Raw genomic sequence first — 21209 nt, 5'->3', positions numbered from 1 at the left:
GTTTTTCACCCGCAAAGTGGTTACTGGTCTGACAGATGTAGGATCGAAGATGGACGGTGGCCGGCCGCTGACGCCCCAAAAGGTATTATGAAGTTTAGATCGTAGCTGAACTCCGATCAAGTGTTGAGTCCTCAGATATTCAGACACGCTCCTGACAGTTTCTGATGTCATGAACACAGAATATCATCCATAAAACAGCATAATGTCATAAAACAAACACTTTTTCTCGATAAGATAAATACAAACTGCCACTTGTAATTAAGTTAGTCATCAGTAGGATCTACTAGTAGCTCTGTTCCCCGGGCGACCAGTAGTCCATCAACTCTGACGCAACACTTGCCGCCATCTTCTCCGTTTGGTCGAACACGCCGAATCACGCCGCAACCGAATCCCGAGTAGGTTTAGCAACACGCCGAATCTGCATGCCGGCACGGCGCCGCCGTGGATCGTTTTCGTTTCCACTCCACTCCACTCCACTCCCTCCCTTGACTCCCCTGCTATACTTCTACGTTCTACCAAACGCTAGCTAACCCAAGGTAGAGGAAGCAGAGGAGATCGGTCGATGGCCGCGCCGCCGCGCTCGGTGGCGGCGGCCATCTCCGTCGCGGAGGCGGACCGGGCACGGCTACACCAGCTGGGGTACAAGCAGGAGCTGAAGCGCGGGCTCAGCGTGGTCTCCAACTTCGCCTTCTCCTTCTCCCTCATCTCGGTGCTCACCGGCGTCACCTCCACGTACAACACCGGGCTGCGCTACGGCGGGCCGGCGTCCATGACGCTCGGGTGGCTGGTGGTGGCGTCGTTCAACGGCTGCGTCGCGCTGTCCATGGCGGAGATCTGCTCCGCCTACCCGACCTCCGGCGGGCTCTACTACTGGAGCGCCAAGCTCGCCGGCAACAAGTGGGCGTCCCTTGCCTCCTGGGTCACCGGCTCGTTCAACATCGTCGGGCAGGTACACCTCGATCTTCGTAGGACAGAATCTCTGGCTCTCTGATGATGCATACATGCAGTGAACTCCTTGTCTTTTTTCTATATTTTTTCAGTTTTTTCATTTTTGACCTGTTGCTGACATGGTCTAGCCTCCTGTTTTGACTGACTGTGGCAGTGGGCGTCTACGACGAGCGTGGACTTCTCGCTGGCGCTGCTCATCCAGGTGATCATCCTGCTCGGCACCGGCGGAGCCAACGGCGGCGGCTATAGGGCCTCCAAGTACGTCGCGCTGGCCATCTACGGCCTCATCCTCGTCCTGCATGGCCTCATCAACAGCCTCCCCATTCACTGGCTTTCCTGGTTTGGCAAGTTCGGTGCTTTCTGGAATCCCGCAGGTACTGCCATTCCTGGTTTGTTCTAACTGTCCATGATCAAAATCTGTTGTGTCTGTAATCTGTATCTCATATTAAGAGCCATAACTGCTTGCAAGTTGAGGTTTCGGTAACATGTCTTTTGTGGAACTTCGAAATGCTATGATATAAGAGAAAAGTGATTCTACCATGCACGGGATATCCAGTGCATGGCTAAACCGTCCATCTTGTTAGAGATTCACTCATGCCATGTATTCATTCTCATATTAAAATCCATCTGACAACTTTATGGAGCAAAGCTGCACCTACTAGTTCTCTCTCCTACACACCAGTATGCGACGTGGATTTTATTTTGAATCTAAACTTTAAACAACCATATACTTTAAAATAAATACAGGGTAAGTAGTCTGTATGAACGCATGTCTTTCTTTCAATGATATCTTCAAAACAAGTTCAATATTTCATATGTTTTGAGTTTTGAGTTTACAAATCACAATGGAACATGCATGTACAGAATATTACATGATGGTTTTTGTGTGGATATATAAGAATGTTCTCTTCTTGCATACATAGTAAGTTTATTAATAACAACGGAAAATAATTGTGCAAATTCACAAAAAAAGATCTAACAATCATAGTTTTTGTAGTTTCATGAAGTTTTAAAATTCATGTTCAAAAATGTTTAAAATTCATAGTTTTTGTGGTCACCCGGAAGAAGATGGGCAGCGCGTAGGAGATATACAACCCTAGCGTAGCGATCGACAACATCGCATACGAGTGTATCAACCTAGTGCAGTTTCCTGTTTGAGATTAGGAAAACTCTCTAATTCACCCGACTGATTTTTGGTCTCGTAAATCCCTGTGTCCACGCGCCACGTGCCCCGCATGAAGCTGCCCGCCTCTTTCCCAACATTATCTCTAGCGAAAGAGCGCCAAGCGTGTAGCATTGCTACGTTTGTCAAGCGGCAGAGGAGAAGCACCACCCAGATTTGGCACCACCACAGCGGAGCGGAGAGGACGCCAGTCGGGCGTCGCCTGGTTCATCCTCACGCCGCTGGGGCTGCAATAGAGCACCGAGCGAGCTTGTTGAAGCTCCGCCGTGGCTGCACTGAAGCGCCACCGGAGCTGCATCATAGCTTCCACTGTCGTCGGGGCTGCAATGGAACACGTCTGGGGTTATTGGAGCCCCGCCATGACTGCAATGGAGCTATGATGGAGCTTCCCCGGGACGTCGTCGGTGTTGCAAAGCTTTTTTTTTTCACCAGCTTCGGTGCTGCTCCGTTGGAGCTCTTCGGTGGCCCCAGTGGTCGAGGTCGCCGGCGGCAGCACCACTGTGGGTGCATCGTTGCTTTGCTGCACCATCGATGGGGGCGGTGTAGCTGCAATGCAACTTCCATGAAGGAACCGGCGAGGGGAGCGGTATAGCTGCGACGGAGCACCGGGCCATGCTGCGGTGAGGTTGCAATGGAGCATTTCCGGGAGTCGTCATGGTGCTATGGAGCTGCGACAGAGCATCGTTGGACCGCCGGTGCTGCGTTAGAGCGGGCTGTGGAATGCTGCGTGGGAGCATCGTCCATGGTATGATGGTGAGGCTATTGCGACCAAAAATGACACTCCGGCGAACGACGGCACTACACTACCGGCTAGTACCGGCCGGCGAGTAGCTGCTGCGACCAAAACGACACTCCGGCGAATGACGGCACTGCATTGCCGGCCCGAGGAGCTGCTGCTCGAACGACTAGGCACTGCGATAAAAAAAAGGTCGGGAGGGAACCTTCATCGCGCTTGCTGAGATGTGACGCAAGAGGAGGATGCGAAGAGAGACGAGGGAGACGCGCTCATGCTAGCCTACGATCTAACGGCCATACAGAGAGTGGAATTTCTACCATGCACGGGACCTCCAGTGCATGCATGCATGCATGCACTTTTTTTTTTATTTTTTCTGTGGGCCCATTGACATGTGTTATTCTCTAGTCATTAAGTTTCATTCAAACAAATAGATGCCTAGTACATTTTGAAATAAAAATTTGTTTTACTTTCTGTTTACACAAATGTGTTTTTTTGGGCAAGATCTTTAAAACAAGACTAATATTGATATGTTTTTTGAAATAAATTTTTTTTGACAACTAAATCGCTGGGCTTCAAACTTGTTTCATCAAAATTTGCTAATTCCATGGGAAAAGTTCAATAATGTTTCTGGTGACGTGGCCTTTGAAACAAAAACATTCTTGAATATATTTTGACAAGATTTGAAATTTAAGTCTTCAAACATGATAAACATTATGAAACTATTAACCCCAAAAAAGATTATGAAATATTATGCAACCATCAACGACTTTTTTTTATTGTGAGTGACTGATTGGTATGGCCACATTGATGGAATACGGCAGATGGATTGAGCAATAATAATAAAGTATGCATGCATGAAAATGAATCTCCAACAAAATAAACGGCCAGCACATGCACGGGATATCCCATGCATGGTAGATATGCTTTTCTCCTGCCATGCACGTCTAGGGCTGATCTTTCAAAAATTCAGCCGGCTTAGGCGGAGCAGCCGCCTTGAGATTAACATAAGATATACTTGAATGACCGGTCCTAGTCCGCCCCCGAGGAAATGGTACACACGATTGAATGACAGGATATGGAGCAGTATAATAAGAGTTCCTACATGGCTGCCTTGATGCACGAACGGCGCCGCAACCGTGGATCATTTCCCCTTCTTTTGACTCCTTGTAGTACACCAACCAAACGCCATTTCTCACAAGCTCAACTGCCCAAATAGTACTAGCGCCTCGGCCAAGCAGACGCGGTCGATATGGCCGTGTCGTCGCGCTCCGCCGTCGTGGCAGTCACCGACGCCGGCGCCGGCGAGGACGCAGACCGAGCCCGGCTGCACCAGATGGGGTACAAGCAGGAGCTGAAGCGCGGGCTCAGCGTGGTGTCCAACTTCGCCTTCTCCTTCTCCATCATCTCCGTGCTCACCGGCGTCACCTCCACGTACAACACGGGGCTGCGCTACGGCGGGCCGGCGTCCATGACGCTGGGGTGGCTGGTGGTGGCGGCGTTCAACGCCTGCGTGGCGCTGTCCATGGCCGAGATCTGCTCCGCCTACCCGACCTCCGGCGGGCTCTACTATTGGAGCGCCAAGCTCGCCGGCAACAAGTGGGCGTCCCTCGCCTCCTGGGTCACTGGCTGGTACTACTTAATTACTCAATCGCATTCATATTGTTTTTTTTGCGGTTGCAATCGCATTCATATTGGTATAGTATGTTTGGCTGTTCATGCTTAATTAGATTCGTGAGCAGGAATGGGTGATTTTGATATGCTGTTCTGCTTGGAATTATCTCTTCATTGCATTGGATAAACTGTAGATACATATGATCTGTCATTTAGTTAGCAGTTTGCTCAAAATTTTGATATCCACAGACTCGGCCATATATCCTCTTCCACAAGGCAAATTATTAGAAATAGTTCTCTCTCCAAGGTTGCCATACATCTCTTTCACAAAGCAAACTATTAGAAATAGTTCCTTTTCCAGGTTTGATCTTAGCTTTTTTTTTTTCTTTTCGAAAAAAGGTTTGATCTTATTAGCTATGCTCTGCTTTTACAGGTTCAACATCGTGGGTCAGGTACTTCAACTTCTAGGCTCCTTTACTATCTCTACATTTGTCTGCAGCTTCAAGTACACTCCCTTTTCTACAAGAAGTATAGTACTCCCTCCAGTCCATAATAAGTGTGGCAGTTTTAAACTAATGTTGAACTAACCTTAGTTCAAAACCATGACACTTAGTACTTTAGTACGTTGATCTATAAGTATTGGTAGCTAGTATACTTGAAGACAGTAATCTATCTATAAGAAACTTAATGCATGCATGTGGCCGTCCAGAAAGACCATTGGATACTTGGATAAAAAAATAACAGCAGCGTGTTCGGAACGGAGATCTTCCACGTCCCTGTCGATTTTCAACGGAGTGGACGGACCACTGAGGCTGTGAACTCATACTTCAATCAAGGAACAGATAAAACTAAATTATTGGCAAGTTGCTGACACAGTCCAGCCTCTTCTTTTGACCGTCCTGCCTGCCTGCCTGCCTAGTGGGCGACGGCCACCAGCGTGGACTTCTCGCTGGCGCAGCTCATCCAGGTGATCATCTTGCTGGCCACCGGCGGCACCAACGGCGGCGGCTACGTGGCATCCAAGTACGTCGTCTTGGCGATCTATGGCTTCATCCTCATCCTGCATGGCCTCATCAATAGCCTCCCCATCCACTGGCTCTCCTGGTTTGGGCAGCTCGGCGCTTTCTGGAACGCGGCAGGTATACTCATATTATTTTGATCATTGCCTTGTTTGGATATGCATTTTATTTTGATTTTGCATGCATATTTCATACGTTAGTACACATCATACTGTAGTACACATCAACTTTTGTTAGTCTTTGATTGTTGGTGTGTGCCATCAACTAGTCTTTGATTGTTGGTGTGCCTGTACTCTCTGAACAATGGTAGGTGTGCTTGTGCTGGTGATCTTGATTCCGTCTGTTGCCAAGGAGAGGTCGAGTGCCGACTTCATCTTTACGCACCTCAACACGGACAATGGCATGGGCATCCATAACAAGGCTTACATTCTAGGCGTGGGGCTGTTGATGAGCAACTACTGCATGATCGGCTACGATACATCTGCTCATATGGTACATGACAATCGATGTTAATTAATTCCAACATAAACTTTTGTTGATTACTTAGACCATGTACTCACATATGGATTCCAATTAGAGCATGCCCTGATTTCTAGACATCGATTGCACTACACCATCCTCGACGTCGATATAACTAAAGATCTAATGATCGGGATGTTCTTGCTTAATTATGTATATTGATATATATGCAGACAGAAGAAACGAAGAACGCCGATAGGAGCGGTCCGATTGGGATTGTCACTTCGGTCGTTCTCTCAAACATCTTTGGGTGGATTTACCTGGTGACCCTGACTTCAGTGGTGACAGACATCCCGTACCTGCTAAGTGCCGATAATGATGCTGGCGGCTATGCCATCGCTCAGGCTCTGCACACCATATTCAACCAGAGGTACGGCAGTGGTGTTGGTGGGCTCGTGTGCCTCGGCGTCATTGCTGTCGCCATGTTCCTCTGCGGTGTTGCGAGCATCACGAGCAACTCAAGGTTCGTCACTAGATTATCGTCTCTTTGGATGTATTGTTTACTATTGGGGGGGGGGGGGGGGGGAGCCAGGGCCAGTCCTGACATTTCAGGGGCCCGGGGCGAGACAAGAATTGGGGGCCCTTAGCCTTAACGTAATCATCAAAATATTGACATATATTCTATATACTAAAAACACTTGAGATGCATCCAAAACCAATATTTATAATAAATAACTTATATATATTATCTAAAAAAATTATAACATTCGATAGATGCAAAGTCATTGATGATCATACCAATACCCATATCTTCCAGCAATTTCTACATGAAAAACAAACTTTTGCTAGAGGCATATGTTAGATAATATATCTCTCAATCCTAATAAATGACAGAATTGTAAAACACACTACAATTAGAATTTAGTACTAAACATACATTTGCTATATGTGGTACACATCGATCCATCCAATATTTAAGATGATGGAAATTACACACCTTGAGGATTTGGCTAGTTAGGAACGGTCAAACTGGCGAACTAGCAGGAGCATCCAGAAGGATTTGATCGAAGCAGGGACTGGACCAGCAGCGGTAGAGAGGATAGCAGGGGCCGCTCACCGGCCCTCGATGTCTGTAGAGGGCGGCAGCGAATTGTTGAACACATGCGGTCTGCCATGGTGGCTTTGGATTAGGGCTTTTTGGAAACTGAATTTTGGGGAGTCGGTGAGACAGATAAGGAGAACGAGGAGGCGAGGATCCGGGTAGGAGATCGGAGAGTGGAGGTTCGTCCAGCGCATGCACGGAGATCATGGCGATAATCTAGCGATTGCAACCTTTTTTAGGCAAAAAAACTAGGGATTGCAACTTCTAGCTAGCGATCAATGGGACATCTGCTGTGCGTTTTGTTTTATTATAAGGCAAACCTGCTACGTGCGCGTACGTGTGTGCCTGCCTCCTCCTTGGGCCAGCAATGGGCTACTTGCGTATGTGTACCTGGCGGGGGCCCCTTAGGTCTTGGGGGCCCGGGGCGGCCGCCCCCTCTGCCCCCCCTCAGGGCCGGCCCTGGGGGAAGCGGGGTGGTTGTGGTCGTCGTCGTGATGGTTGGGACGTTCTATGCTCACAAATACCTCCTTCCTAAAATTTGTCCCGTCACAGACATCTCATACCCCAATCACAAATATACATTACTTAATAATTGAGAACTTATGACATATTTTTCAGTATGTCGTCCGCTCCCACATCCTAAATCTGTTGGTGTTGCATTCCAGAGGCCCTTTTGCTGTAATTAGAAAACAAAAATTAATATCAAATACCGCCTGATAATGCTTCGAATATTGCATGTCCCATTACATCATAATAGGTTGCTATTATGATTTGGCTGGTTAGCGTTTTTGCAAATTTGGACTGTTGCTTGGTTGTTGCCATAAAGGAGGAAACAGAGAAAGATATCGATGTCGGTCATGGCTTGTTGGAAGTGATACGAGGGCCATGCTCACACATGTGGTTCCAAAGTACAATTTGTATTTATGTATATGTTTGTATTTTTTATTGCAATGCACATGCATTTAAGTAGTACAGCACAATAAGTGAGAGAAACTGTTGTATTGTCCCAATGTATTATCTGAATTGGTCATCTTTGTGTCGTGGCACAGGATGGGGTATGCCTTCTCCAGGGATGGAGCTATGCCGTACTCGCACCTCTGGCACCGGGTGACCAAACATGAGGTGCCTTTGAACATTGTCTGGCTCTCCGTGCTCGTGGCTTTCGCCATGGCTCTCACGGTACGTATGCATGTTTCACAGACTTTGTGTCGCCCGAATCGTTGACTGACATTTCATTTCCTTGCTTCATGTTATTTGGTGTGTGAAGTCACTGGGGAGCCAAGTGGCCTTCCAGGCGATGGTGTCCATTGCGACTCTAGGGTTGTACATCTCCTACGCGTTGCCCATCTTCTTCCGGGTGACGACCGCCCGAAAGTCATTCGTCCGAGGGCCGTTTCACCTCGGCAGGTACGGTGTGATCATCGGCTGGGCCGCCGTGCTGTGGGTGGTCTTCATCACTGTGTTATTCTCGCTACCGGTGGCATACCCTGTGGGAAAGGACGTCTTCAACTACACGCCGGTTGCCGTCGGTGGGGTGCTGTTGCTCAGCGTTGGCTCTTGGGTGTTCCATGCTCGGTTCTGGTTCAAGGGACCCATCGTGAACGTTGACACATACTAGAATTATGAGCCTTGTAAGCTTAATTAGTTCGATGGCTGGTTGATTTTTATGCATGAAGGGAAGTAGATTTTCTGCAGCTGTGGCGGGAATCTTGACAGCACAACACGCCTTTTTCTCCACCCCTCGTTCAAAAAGTCTGTCTCTCGCCGGGCCGGCTGACTGCCCATGATAGGGGTTAGGGGTTACCTGCTCGGATCCATATGCATATGCAGCATCGATTAGCGGTGCGCTATGGCTGCAATAAGCTGCAAAAAGATTTAAAACAGACACGATTAATGTGTTCATGTGTTCATCGGATTAAAAACGTATGCACATGTGTCATGTATAGTTCATGTGTTCTATGACAACAACATGATTAATTAAAACTCTATATATTCATTCATATATGTCGTCTACACTAAAGTACCCTACTTCAAAATGCAAAGGAAGATGAAATAACACCAGGATCTCTAATCACACAGAGTGTATCAATCGATGTCGATGCAGACATAAAGATCAGTGATACAAAGCCTAATCACACTAGCTTGACAGTTGACACTGACAGGAACAAAGGAGGTCTCCCTTTCTATATATTGTACTCTTATATGGTACTCCCTCCGTCCCATAATATAAGAGCGTTTTTGACACTAAAATTAGTGCCATTTTCATAATCCCAGAGCCAGGTACAAAAGAGGCAAATGGTCTCCCTTTCTATGTATTCTACTCCGATATGGTATATCTTTTTGCAGCCAAATTAATGAATTTTTCATAATCCAAGAGCCAGGGGCGGAGAGAGGAGCTGTCTTGTAATCTTATCATATCACTCCATATCACGCGAATGATTGTGGAACCCTTGGTCAACAATGCTAAATCATGCGGAAGGAGATCTTGAACAATAATTCCATGCACGACCCGTATGTGGTGACAGCAATTATAAACTATTTGCCCTCGGTCAACAATGCCAAATCATGTGGAAGGGGATCTTCCCCGCATTAAACCTGGGATAGTTTGCGACCTTGTCTAAATTTCAGTGTTGGAACTGATTTCTTACAAGTCCCGGTCGATTTTAAAAAGTACAACCTGTAATATTTAACCTGCTAGTTGGACTTTTAATAAGTAAAATTTGCAATTTTGGAAAATTGAGTCTCCCTTTCTATTCCCTCCCTTTTGGTTTGAAAGGCTCTCTGCTAATTTAGGTTAATCTCTGATTATATATTTGAGTAAAAAATATAAGTTATATGCCACAAAAAATATATTATATTTATGTTCGATATCATAACTCATGGTCAGAGGTTAGCTAAAATTAGTTTGGAGGGAGGAGGGGGGGGGGGGGGGATACAAATCAGAAGGGAGAGCGCAGTATACGTCGTTTTCAGTCAAGTTACTGCAATTCATACTCCAAGGAACCATTCACGTGACACTAGAAAATTCAACTTAAACGCTTATCTTATCACACCACTCCCACATTAATGGTGTGGAAAGGGATCTTGAACAATAATTCCACGTGCGACCTATAGGTGACAACAACAAGAATCATAAACTATAACCCCTCGGTCAACAGTATTGAATCATACGGAAGGGGGTTTGAACAATAATTCCATGGACGGCCTATACACGATGACAAAAACAATAAACTACTTCCTCTTGGTCAACAATGCCGAATCATGCGGAAGGGGATTGCTGGCGTCCAACTATGGACAGTTTCCAAGCTTGTTTGAAGTTCAGGGAACTGATTTCTTATAAGTTCCGGTCGATTTTTAAAATTACAATCTAATTTTAAACTAATTGCACTTTCATAAGTAAAATTTGCAATCAGCCGTATGAGCTTTTGGCAAAACAAAAATATAAAATATAGTCCACACTCTCTTGTTAATCAGGTGGAGATACATAGCAGGAGCAGCTGTGGGAGCAGGGGTTGGGCGTAGATGAGGGAGGATGTCACCTATGAGCCGGACGTGAAGAGATATGATTTGCAAGAAATTTTCCACTCCGAGGTGCTTTGTCGTACTGGGTATTTGTATAACTCCCACCCAGGTTGACAAGTTTGATCTTTGCCTACTTTTCACTTGCCATGGAAAATAACACACCACCTCACATGAGCAGAGCAGATCAGACAGAGCTTTCAAAGCTGAATTTGTTGCTCAAATCTCCCATCTGTTAATGTATGGGGCCTGACCAATCTTCTCCTTTCTTCTCCATCACAGCAGATAAAGATGGTACATGATGTATGTATGTATGTATGGCTATGGGCAGAGTCAGCCATACAGTCTCCTCCTTGAATGCAACTATGTCAGCACCCTCCGGCATTACGTCAAGCACCTTCAACGCATAGAACACACCTTCCTCCCCTGGCCATTGCTACTAAACGACAATGTGTGAAAACAAAGCGCATAAAATTGGACAATGTGCCAAGAAACAGAGGCGGCACCTCACTACGCAGTAGAACAGTAAGCACAAGTCAGACATCCAAACAACCAAACCAGAAACAGTTCAACTTGAACAGTCGGCCAAAAACAGAGGAATCAGATGGCCATGTACCTGCACTGCACGGCCACAGATCATGAACGTTGGTGTGGATTCTGTAGAACCTCTTCATGGGCAACGCCAGTTCGATCCTTGTCCAGGCATAAGTGTGTTGGCGATGATCCCGGCTGCCGCTAGTCGTCGAAGTACTGTCTCGACAAACTTTACTGACCGATGCTTTGGCCACGGCAGCTTGTACGCGAAGGTACAAACAGGCAACGCACACGTCTTGGAGCTAAGCAGGCAAGAACACAGCTTGATGGATTCTCGTGTCTAGCTAGCTAGCGTAGACAAGTCGTCGGAACACAATACGCGGAGTCGCCGAGTTATAGCAACAGGCTCGTGTCGAGCCTTTGTACTTTTATTGCTTTGATTGATCTAATATTACAACGTAGGGGTACAGCTATATTTATACTAGTACAAAGCTAGCTAACCCAAACCGAGTCGGTGACTGTTCCTAGTCCATACCGGACAGGACTTCTACTACGTGGTTGATTCCAACAATCACCCCCCCAACCACGATGTCCTCACTTCACAGCTTGGACGCCGATCCTTCCCCGCATCTCCGTGAACTTCTGTCGTCCCAAAGATTTGGTCAGGATATCTGCAAGCTGATCGTCGGTGCAAGTGTAGTTGACTTCAATCTTGCCTTCTTCCACGCAATCCCGTATGTAATGATACCTTATATCAATGTGCTTACTTCTATCATGATGCACTGGATTTTTACATAGAGCAATCGTGGACTTGTTGTCAACATTGAGCACCACTCCTTCCGGTTCCTTGTCAGTGAGGTCACCGAGTAGTCTTTCTAGCCACACACCTTGACCTGCCGCGGTTGCAGCTGCAATATACTCCGCTTCACAGGATGATAATGCGACCACCTTCTGCTTTTGTGATAGCCAACTCACAATGCTTCTTCCCAAGAAATATGCCACGCCCGAGGTACTTTTACGGTCGTCAATATCTCCTGCCAAGTCGCTATCACTGTAGCCAACTAGCTCCACCATCTCCTTCCGCTTTTCTCTCAAATAGACACAACCGAAGTTAGTTGTCCCTTTGATGTACCTGAGTATTTGTTTCACAGCTGCCCAATGTTCTGTCGTGGGTGCTTCCATGAAGCGACTCACTACGCCAACAGAATAGGCCAAGTCTGGTCTTGTATTCACAAGATACCTTAGGCTTCCGACCACACTTCTATACTCCGTTGCATCAACCGCGGGTGCTTGGCTCCTCTTGCTAAGTTTAAGTCGAGGCTCCATTGGGACATGACTTGGATTGCAGTCCTCCATGCTACAGCTTTCAAGAATTTTCTTTGCATATGCCTCCTGGCATAGTGTGATTCCCTCCGGCTTTTGATGTACCTCGATCCCGAGATAGTAAGTCAAGAGCCCTAGATCACTCATCTTGAAAAGCTCCTTCATTTGTAGCTTGAATCTAGCAATCTCCTCCTCATCTGCTCCAGTTATCAAGAGATCATCAACATAGATGCCCACTAGGAGACGATCCTTGCCTTTACCTCGCTTGTAGATAGCATGCTCCAGTGGACTTTTCTCAAAACCAAGAGAAACTAGTGTACGATCAAGCTTGATGTTCCACGCCCGAGGAGCTTGGCATAGCCCGTACAATGCCTTGTGTAGTTTCAACACCTTGTGTTCCTCTCCCTTTTTGATGTAACCCGGTGGTTGCTTCACATACACTTCTTCTTTTAACTCCCCGTTCAAAAAAGCGGATTTTATATCCATGTGATGTAGCCTCCAAGATTCTTGAGCCGCGAGAGCTATAACTAGCCTCACCGATTCCATCCTTGTGACAGGAGCGAACACTTCCTCGAAGTCTACACCTTGCTCTTGCACGTATCCTTTGGCTACGAGCCTTGCCTTATGCTTCACCAAGTTTCCTTCGGCATCTTTCTTGACCTTGTACACCCACTTGAGCCCTATGATTTTATGGTCGTTGGGTGGATCCACAAGCTCCCATGTATTGTTGTCTCGGATCGATCCCAACTCCTCATCCATAGCACGACGCCAACACTCCTCCGTATTTGCATCTTCAAATTTCGTCGGTTCCTCGACGCTAAGCAGACACTGTCGTCCTCTTCTTTTAATTTTCACAGGATTTACTTTTGGAAGTGCTTCCTTTGGATATAAATCCACCACTGGTCGAAGACGTACTGATGTCGGCGGACGTTCCCTCGTCTCCTGTTCATTCGAAGACGAAGAACTATCCTCTGAAGCTGCCTCACTTCCGATTTTTCTGGCGACTGAGGTTCTTCCGAGCTGGCCGCGTGTCCACTGGACGAACTAGACGTAGCTGGCCGTGCTTTTCCTGCACGTACAGTGGGCGAACCAGCCACAACTGGTGTTTCTTCACCATCACGTGGTTGGCTTTGTGGGCCAACCTCCACACCACGTGGGCTTCCCAGCCTAGTAGCCGAGCCACCTGGGCTTTGAGGGGAAGAGCCTCCACGCGTACCTGACCCACCAGATCGAGCGCAGCCCGCACTGCCTGGCGTGTCATCGGGCGCACCAACCGTTCCTTCTCCCGCGTGCGCGTGTGACGCAGCGGGAGTAGCTGGCGCGTCTCCATTTTCTGCCGCGCCGTCCGCGCCGTTTGTCGCGGCCGACGTCTCCGGTTGATCACCAATGTCTGCATGCTCGTAATCATCGTAAACAACGTTGAAAATTTCATCGGAAGACGGGTATACCGGCTCGGCGGAGTTCCAATTTCATGACCTTGCTTCTTCGAAGACCACGTCGCGCGTCACAACCACCTTGTTGGTAGAGGGGTTGCACGCACGGTATGCCTTCGTACCTTTTTCATAGCCAACCAACACCATTGGAGTACTTCGATCCGCCAATTTGCTAGTATGCCCGGTCACTGTCTTCACATGCGCCACGCACCCGAAAGTGCGAAGATGATCAACCGTGGGCTTGTGTCCGTACCATGCTTCGTACGGCGTCATCCCAACCACACTCTTGGTTGGAGCCCGGTTCAGCAAATAAACGGCCGTATTAACCGCCTCACCCCAAAACTTGCCCGGCATGCCTTTACTTTTCAACATGCTTCATGCCATCGCCACCACGGTTTGATTCCTCCGTTCCACAACACCGTTTTGCTGCGGTGAATATGGTGCCGTAAGATACCGCTTGATCCCTTGAGCTTCGCAAAAATCCGTGAATGCACGGGACTTAAACTCACCCCCCCTTTCGGTACGGAGGGCCTTCAGCTTGGCTTCAGATTCTACTTCAGCCGCCATCTTTATTATCCTGAAGGCTTGCAAAGCTTGGTCCTTCGTCTTCAACAACACGATCCACATGAATCTGCTGAAGTCGTCGACGACGAGCAAGAAGTATCTATTTCCGGTAGGGGTGGCCGGTGTAATCGGTCCGCACAAGTCTCCATGGACCAACTCAAGAGCTTTACTCGCTCTAAAGTTTCCCTCTCTTGGGAACGGGGCTCGCCTTTGTTTCCCAATGAGACAACCGTCGCACACTTGGTCGACATGATTGATGCACGGTAGACCACGTACCATCTCCTTTTGTGCAAGTTGCCGAAGATCCTGGAAATTTAGATGACCGTAGCGCGCGTGCCACTTCCATGCCGAGTCGTCCATGCTTGACAAGAGACATACTGGATCCACACGATCCAAGTTGAGGATGTAAAGCCTGTTAGGTGACCTCTGCACCTTCATAATTAGCATCCTCTGACGATCATACCCCCATAGATAGCCATCTTCGAGCACAATCTTGCAACCACGCTCCTCGAGCTGACCAAGACTTATGATGCTGCTCTTTAGCTTGGGAATATAGTACACATCTGTGAGTACCTTGTGACCGCCGCTCTTCAACTCAAACAGGACAGTACCTCGCCCTGCGATGTCAACGGTCCGTCCGTCGCCGAACCGAACCGTGCCTCCCACCGAAACACTGAGCTCAGAAAACTGGTCCTTGTCGCCGGTCATGTGGTTGCTAGCGCCCGTGTCGAGGGACCACACGTGCCTCGACGTGTTCATCCTCTTCTTATCGTGAAGATAAACTGCCTCCTCTATGAGCGTGACAACCTCTGTAGCCGGCGCCTTCGGAGCTGGACTATCCTCGTCCATTAGCTCGCATACTTCGACCATGAGCATCATGTCTCCATCATCGCCTCCTTTGGCCAGGAGAGCTTTCTCCTTCGGTGGTTTCTTGCACTCCGACTTGAAGTGCCCCATGATGCCACAGTTGTGACACTTGATCTTGCGCTTGTCGAACTTCTTCTTCTTCTTCGGAGCGCCGTCGCCGGCGTTCTTCTTACTTTGTTCTTTTGGCGCACGATCTTGGCGAGTGTTGCTGCTAGAGCCCTCGCCTCCTCTCCTTGAGTCCAGCGCCATCCACTGAGCCCGTGTGAGCATGACATTTTCATCGTTCCTCCCATCCCCAAGACTGTACCGCATACGCTCGTCGTGAGCCTTGTAGCGCCCGACGAGATCGTCGATGGAGAGAGTCTCGAGATCGACGCACTGCTCGATTGCCGTGACAATTTGCAGGTACCGGGGAGGAGCCGCGCGCAAGAACCGCCGAACAACCGAGGTCTCCGTGAGGTTTTCTCCAAGCGCGCGGATCCGATTGACGAGAGTAGCCACCCGTGAAGCGAACGCATCCACGGACTCATTGTCGCCCATGACCAAAGTCTCGTAGTTCCTTAGGAGAGTTCGGAGATTGGCTTGCTTGACGCGGGTGTGTCCCTCGAACATGAGCTTCAAAGTATCCCACGCCTCCTTCGCCGTTTCTTTGGCGATTAGGTGCTGGAGGACATCCATCGGCATCACCGAATAAATCGCCGACGCCGCCTGCCGATCCTTCCGGTGCTCGGCTCCCTCCTTCTTGAACGCGTCGCCTCCTGGGTCGACCGCGTCCCATAGCTCGTTGGCGCGGAGACCACACTCCCTGAGGGCCTTCCAGACCCCAAAGTTCTCGCGATCAAATCGTGGGTACGAGGAACTCGCCGGAGCAGCAAATACTTTAGCCGCACCGGAGTACTCCGCCAGCTGCTTGTTCCTCTCGTCGTCCGCCATGATCCTCCGTTACTAGAAGATCAACCTTGCTCTAGATACCAATTGTTGGCGATGATCCCGGCTGCCGCTAGTCGTCGAAGTACTGTCTCGACAAACTTTACTGACCGATGCTTTGGCCACGGCAGCTTGTACGCGAAGGTACAAACAGGCAACGCACACGTCTTGGAGCTAAGCAGGCAAGAACACAGCTTGATGGATTCTCGTGTCTAGCTAGCTAGCGTAGACAAGTCGTCGGAACATAATACGCGGAGTCGCCGAGTTATAGCAACAGGCTCGTGTCGAGCCTTTGTACTTTTATTGCTTTGATTGATCTAATATTACAACGTAGGGGTACAGCTATATTTATACTAGTACAAAGTTAGCTAACCCAAACCGAGTCGGTGACTGTTCCTAGTCCATACCGGACAGGACTTCTACTACGTGGTTGATTCCAACAAAGTGCAGTATAGGCGAGAAAGGTCAGAGGCATTCCATCAAACAAAATGGGTGCACATGCGGAGCAGCAACACCCAGGACACATCGGCGACCACGCCTTGCACCAGCAGTCGGCCGCTTCCAAGCTGCTGATCCAGCCAGAGGTAGTCGCCAGCTCCAGTAAGTGGAGTCGGGTCGAGTCTCACCCCGCCACAGACCATCTTCCTCCTCTTGCTCGCCGTCGACCGCCGCGGCACTGCGCCTCCCACGCAACAGCGTGCTAGTCGTACGGTGGCGGGATTCGGAGGCGGGTACGTAGAGCTCGTCGTGCAGCGATGGAGTTCGGGGACGGCAAGCAGCGGTGCTAGGATCCAGACGATGATGACAGGCTATGGGAGAAAACTGGTCTGACGGAGAGAGCGAGCAAAGGAGCCGAACGGCGAATTGGACGACGTGGGCATAGTTCAGCTTTAAAAAAAATTCATAGCAATTAAAGGTACACTGATTTGGATCTAAGATTCAATAAAACTAGGTGATACCTCGCGCGTTGCTGCGGGGACTTTTAGTCATATGCACATGATAATACATACATTACATAACTTTGTTTAGAGAGTAGAGATATGATCTTACATGAAAATATATTGCAACGAAAACAATACTTGAAATATAACTATGAAGATAGCAAAATGTGAATTGAGAGCTGTTTTTTTTAATAATATAGTGATATGACATAAGTAGTCTTGCGTGACTTGCATAAATATATGTGTGTATAAAGACAATAAGAATGCGGATTCTGAAATGAAGACGCTATGAAAGATTATGTACAAATTTCCATTTTCAGATAGTTATTGTGTATTTTGTGGGACTCTGGTTGTAAATCATTCTCCAAGTCCGCATAGTTAAAAATATGGACAAAGAATAAGCATTGTGGTAGTTTGCTTGACTTGACAGTGAGTAATAGAGCTCCAGTATCAACGATAGAAGAAAACCAATCAGAGTCACCGGAGCGAAAGAGTACCAATTCTTTTTTCTCCCAACTAAACTTCCTTTTCTCGTTCTTTTTGGAGTGACTACCCTTTTTTTGTCCCAAAGCACTGAATTGAAGAGAGCATGATAACTTACATAGATTAGCACGGCGATCCGAATTGTCCATGTAGTTAAAAATGACAATCAGATGCAAGAAACAAATCAATAATTATAAAAGGTACACTTTTGACATGTTCAGTTGCGCGATGGATTTCTTATCTGAAGCTACCAAGGTAAAACAATGGACGATGGAGCTCCCTGAAGAACATCCATGAAGCCTGTACAAACTTAGTCCCAAACTGTTGTCATGCATCTGTGGAGCTGTTTTGAATAAAGCTGTCACCTCAAGTTCAGTCAGCTGTGGAGCTGCATGAGCATTACAACTTACAACCGAGGCAAGATGGCAGGAGCCATGGAGAGGTGGATGCGAGCTGGCAGGGGGCATGGAGATGTTGGAACGGCAGTGACGACTTGCGCCGCACACGGTACTGCTTTGATCAATTGGGGATTATTCAGAAAAATATTCAGTGAAGCTGGACTGTTGTAGATACCAGGAATCCATGGCGCCCGTCCTCCATCGCGTCGACCAAATCGACAATTTCGATTACTTGTCATCACTACTCACAAGATTCTCGAATGCGCCGCTGGGACCGGTAGTGTGGTGGTAGCACGGCGACCTCCGTAGTCCGCACATCAAGGACAAAAGTCCCTCTTCCACTGTTCCGCTTTCGAAAGACAGGCTGCCGGGGAAGCTAGAGGCCAGAGGTTCTAGAGACCTAGGGGATGGAGTCGGGGCTGGGTCATCCACCATCGAGTGGGGCATCACAGGCTTGTAGCTGTTGCCCATCTTCCATGGAGCCTTTAGGAATAGAGATGAGGAAGATGAGATCATGTGCCGAGGAAAATGATGCGCCTCAGCTTTTTAGGACTCGTCGGTTAGGAAGAGGAAACGATTGCTTATTAACGATTAATTAACTCTTGGTGGCTGGACATCACCGTAAAACCAAACGACTGAGAAAATAATGCCGAGCTCTAAAGAAGTGCTGATGTGGCATGTAACGCCTAAAACAATTCTGATGACCTAATGATTTGTTGATATTTTTTTCTGCTGAGATGGAGGCTGCATGTTGAGAGAACGTTGACGTGGCATCGTGCTGATGTGGATAGTGTGCATGTAGAGAGAATAGATAGAAGTGAGGAGCAACTTCTTAAGAATGATAGATATAAAGTAACTCCCATCACTAAGAATTACAACAAAATTTCTTGAAAACACCTTCATTCTATCAATCTCTGCTAGAAGAAGTACTCCAAAGACTTAGATAAAAAGGCTGCAATTGGACTGAAGCAACGATGTTGTCACTCTTCCATCCGCACGAACATTATCAATAATAGTTTTTGAAAGCACCTTGAGTCGCCCATCTAAAAGGATGGGAAGCCTTGATCGATGAACGTACTTGGGCCCTAGAAGTGCAGGCCATCGGATCATAATATCTTCATCATGTGTCGATAAAATATTTCAACTCCACAAAGAAAACGAACAAAAAAATGACACACCAACATAAACTCATCAGATCTGAATAATCGGATCTGCGAGGAACTCTCTAATCCCATGGCACCGCCAGAAGAACGAGAGTAAATTTATTCTCACAAAATACGATGATCACTAGACGATGACGAAGAACATTAAAATCTTGAAGATGTGAGCCTCCTCCCCGCTCTCAGCACCAAGATGGCAGCCGGAGGCAAGGGGGCCGAAACCTCTGTTGCTCTGGCGACGGCCGCGCCCTAGGGAAACCCTCCGTAGTAGGACTCGCCAAGATTTTTCACCCTCCTGGGCATGGTTCAGCTTAAACCTGATCATTCCACGAGCCGGGCTTGGCAAAGCCCAATGAAAAAAATCCCGAGCCCGAGCTCGGCCCAGCCCAGCCCGAAGCACATGAAAAGTGACATATTTTAATTAAATTAATCTTATTTAGGATATTATATTAATTTATTATACCTATATTTCTAATAGAAACATATATATGTTGGGCTTTGGGTTCGGGCCTCTGGGCCGGGTTGTCCATGAACAAGTCTAGTTCAGCTGTGAGGCCAGATTTAGAATGTTCGCCTCATGGATTTATCGAATTGCTCCGTCCGCTTCTAGCATTATTAAAGTTCTAGCATTGTTCATCTAAAAAAAAAGTTCTAGCATTGTTGTCTTAAGCTAAACTTCGTTAAACTTGACCAAGTCTATATAAAATAAATCAAGATCTACAAAATTACCTCATAGCGCTGCCCCGCCTCATCTCTTCTCCCCTCGTCTTGTCGCCACCTGAGTTGCCGCCAGCGAAGCCTAGAAGTGCTCCAAGGACGACGGTGGCCGGGCGGTTCTCTGTGTCGATTCCCTTCGGCAACTGGTTATGGATGCCACGACATTGTGGGCTAACTTCATGGTAGAGGGACGTGAGGCGGCGGGACTCGGCTGCCGGTGGTGGGTCAAGGCTGTGACTCCTAGCGTCGAGGCAAGGATCGGGCTTGGCGTCTCAGAGGTGCAGTCACCCGGCGGGCGCAGTTGTGGTGTCAACGCCTCAGATCTGGCGCGGTGGCGGCCATGGGCGGCGCAGGGAAACCTCCCTGTGACGGCCTTGTTCAGCGACGGTGGTGGTGGGGCTGGCTCCGTCTAGTTGTGGTGCCTCGTCGACAGCAATGTCCTAGAGCTGGGTGTGCATTTTGGGCCCGCTCAATGGTGTTGTCAGGCAATGGCGGAGCTTGAAAAAAAAGTTGGGCGGGCCAGAGAGCACAATATTCTTCAAATTCTAAAACATATACTATTTCAATAGATATAGTCACTACACCTTCTGTTCACATTGAATACAAGATGAGCAGATGCATATAGATATACTTATATATTACTGAGACCAAAATAAGCCATAACATTTGACCATATATACTACTCCAAACCAAAATAAGCCATACCATTTGACCATCAGGCAAGGTTGTGTGGAGTTACATACTACAAATCAGCATTCTGTTCCTTCACGCATTTGAAATGTAAAATGATATCTTCATAGTTGTACTTCTCCAGAAGTTCACCCTCTATGTTAACTAACAAGTTATTGGCAAGAAAGTCATCCTCCATTGTATTGCGCAACCTTATTTTAATGATCTTCATACTGGAAAATGCATGCTCAGCACTCGCCGTAGAAACAGGAAGGGTAATGAGCAAACGGAGTAATGTTTCAATCAAATTGAGGACAACATGTCTTCCTGATTCCACAAGGCATCTACAAAGATCAATCAAGTCCTCCCAATACTCCAGCCATTTCTGGAAATTGTCAAACCATTTGTACTAGAAGCGGCGTTGATGCCCTTTTACCGAAAAAGGCTTTCGCCCCGCTTTATATTATAAAGTAAATGCCCAAGCCAAACATCCAACAAGGTTCACACACACACAGGTCTAGCACAGACAAGCAGTCAAAGGGTTAATGCTGAGGGCACAGCTCAACAAGCCCTGAAGAAACAAAAAAGAACGCACGCGCGGGGTGCGGCATAGCAT

General features: G+C 47.7%; 1 protein-coding gene across 2 annotated transcripts; it reads left to right on the top strand.

Annotated features, from left to right (window-relative positions):
• The first annotated feature begins 443 nt into the window (after positions 1–443).
• LOC125546039 (amino-acid permease BAT1 homolog) lies at positions 444–9071 on the top strand. 2 transcript variants are annotated; one of them, XM_048710152.2, is made up of 8 exons: positions 444–930; positions 4236–4496; positions 4912–4930; positions 5398–5617; positions 5808–5989; positions 6190–6479; positions 8108–8237; positions 8326–9071. In XM_048710152.2, the coding sequence occupies exons 1-8, from the start codon at positions 563–565 to the stop codon at positions 8674–8676; spliced, it is 1821 nt and encodes a 606-aa protein (XP_048566109.1). In that variant the 5' UTR covers positions 444–562; the 3' UTR covers positions 8677–9071. The 2 variants fall into 2 exon arrangements, with proteins under 2 accessions (XP_048566109.1, XP_048566108.1); XM_048710151.2 differs by lacking the exons at positions 4236–4496; positions 4912–4930 and having other exon boundaries at positions 448–949.
• Positions 9072–21209: the final 12138 nt, after the last annotated feature.

This window comes from Triticum urartu, chromosome 3A (genome assembly GCF_056163025.1).
Source record: "Triticum urartu cultivar PI428250 chromosome 3A, HENAU_Tu73, whole genome shotgun sequence".
Taxonomy (NCBI): Eukaryota; Viridiplantae; Streptophyta; class Magnoliopsida; order Poales; family Poaceae; genus Triticum; species Triticum urartu.
Note: the sequence above shows the minus strand (reverse complement) of the source record. Positions and strands in the feature narration are given on the sequence as shown.

Bases quoted from the DNA above. Each gene is read 5' to 3' on its own strand.
- LOC125546039 (XM_048710152.2), top strand. From the start codon at position 563: ATGGCCGCGCCGCCGCGCTCGGTGGCGGCGGCCATCTCCGTCGCGGAG. The intron at 931-4,235 runs GTTCAACATCGT...GCGCGGGCTCAG, and splicing joins GCCTCCTGGGTCACCGGCTC to CGTGGTGTCCAACTTCGCCT. The intron at 8,238-8,325 runs GTACGTATGCAT...TGGTGTGTGAAG, and splicing joins CTTTCGCCATGGCTCTCACG to TCACTGGGGAGCCAAGTGGC.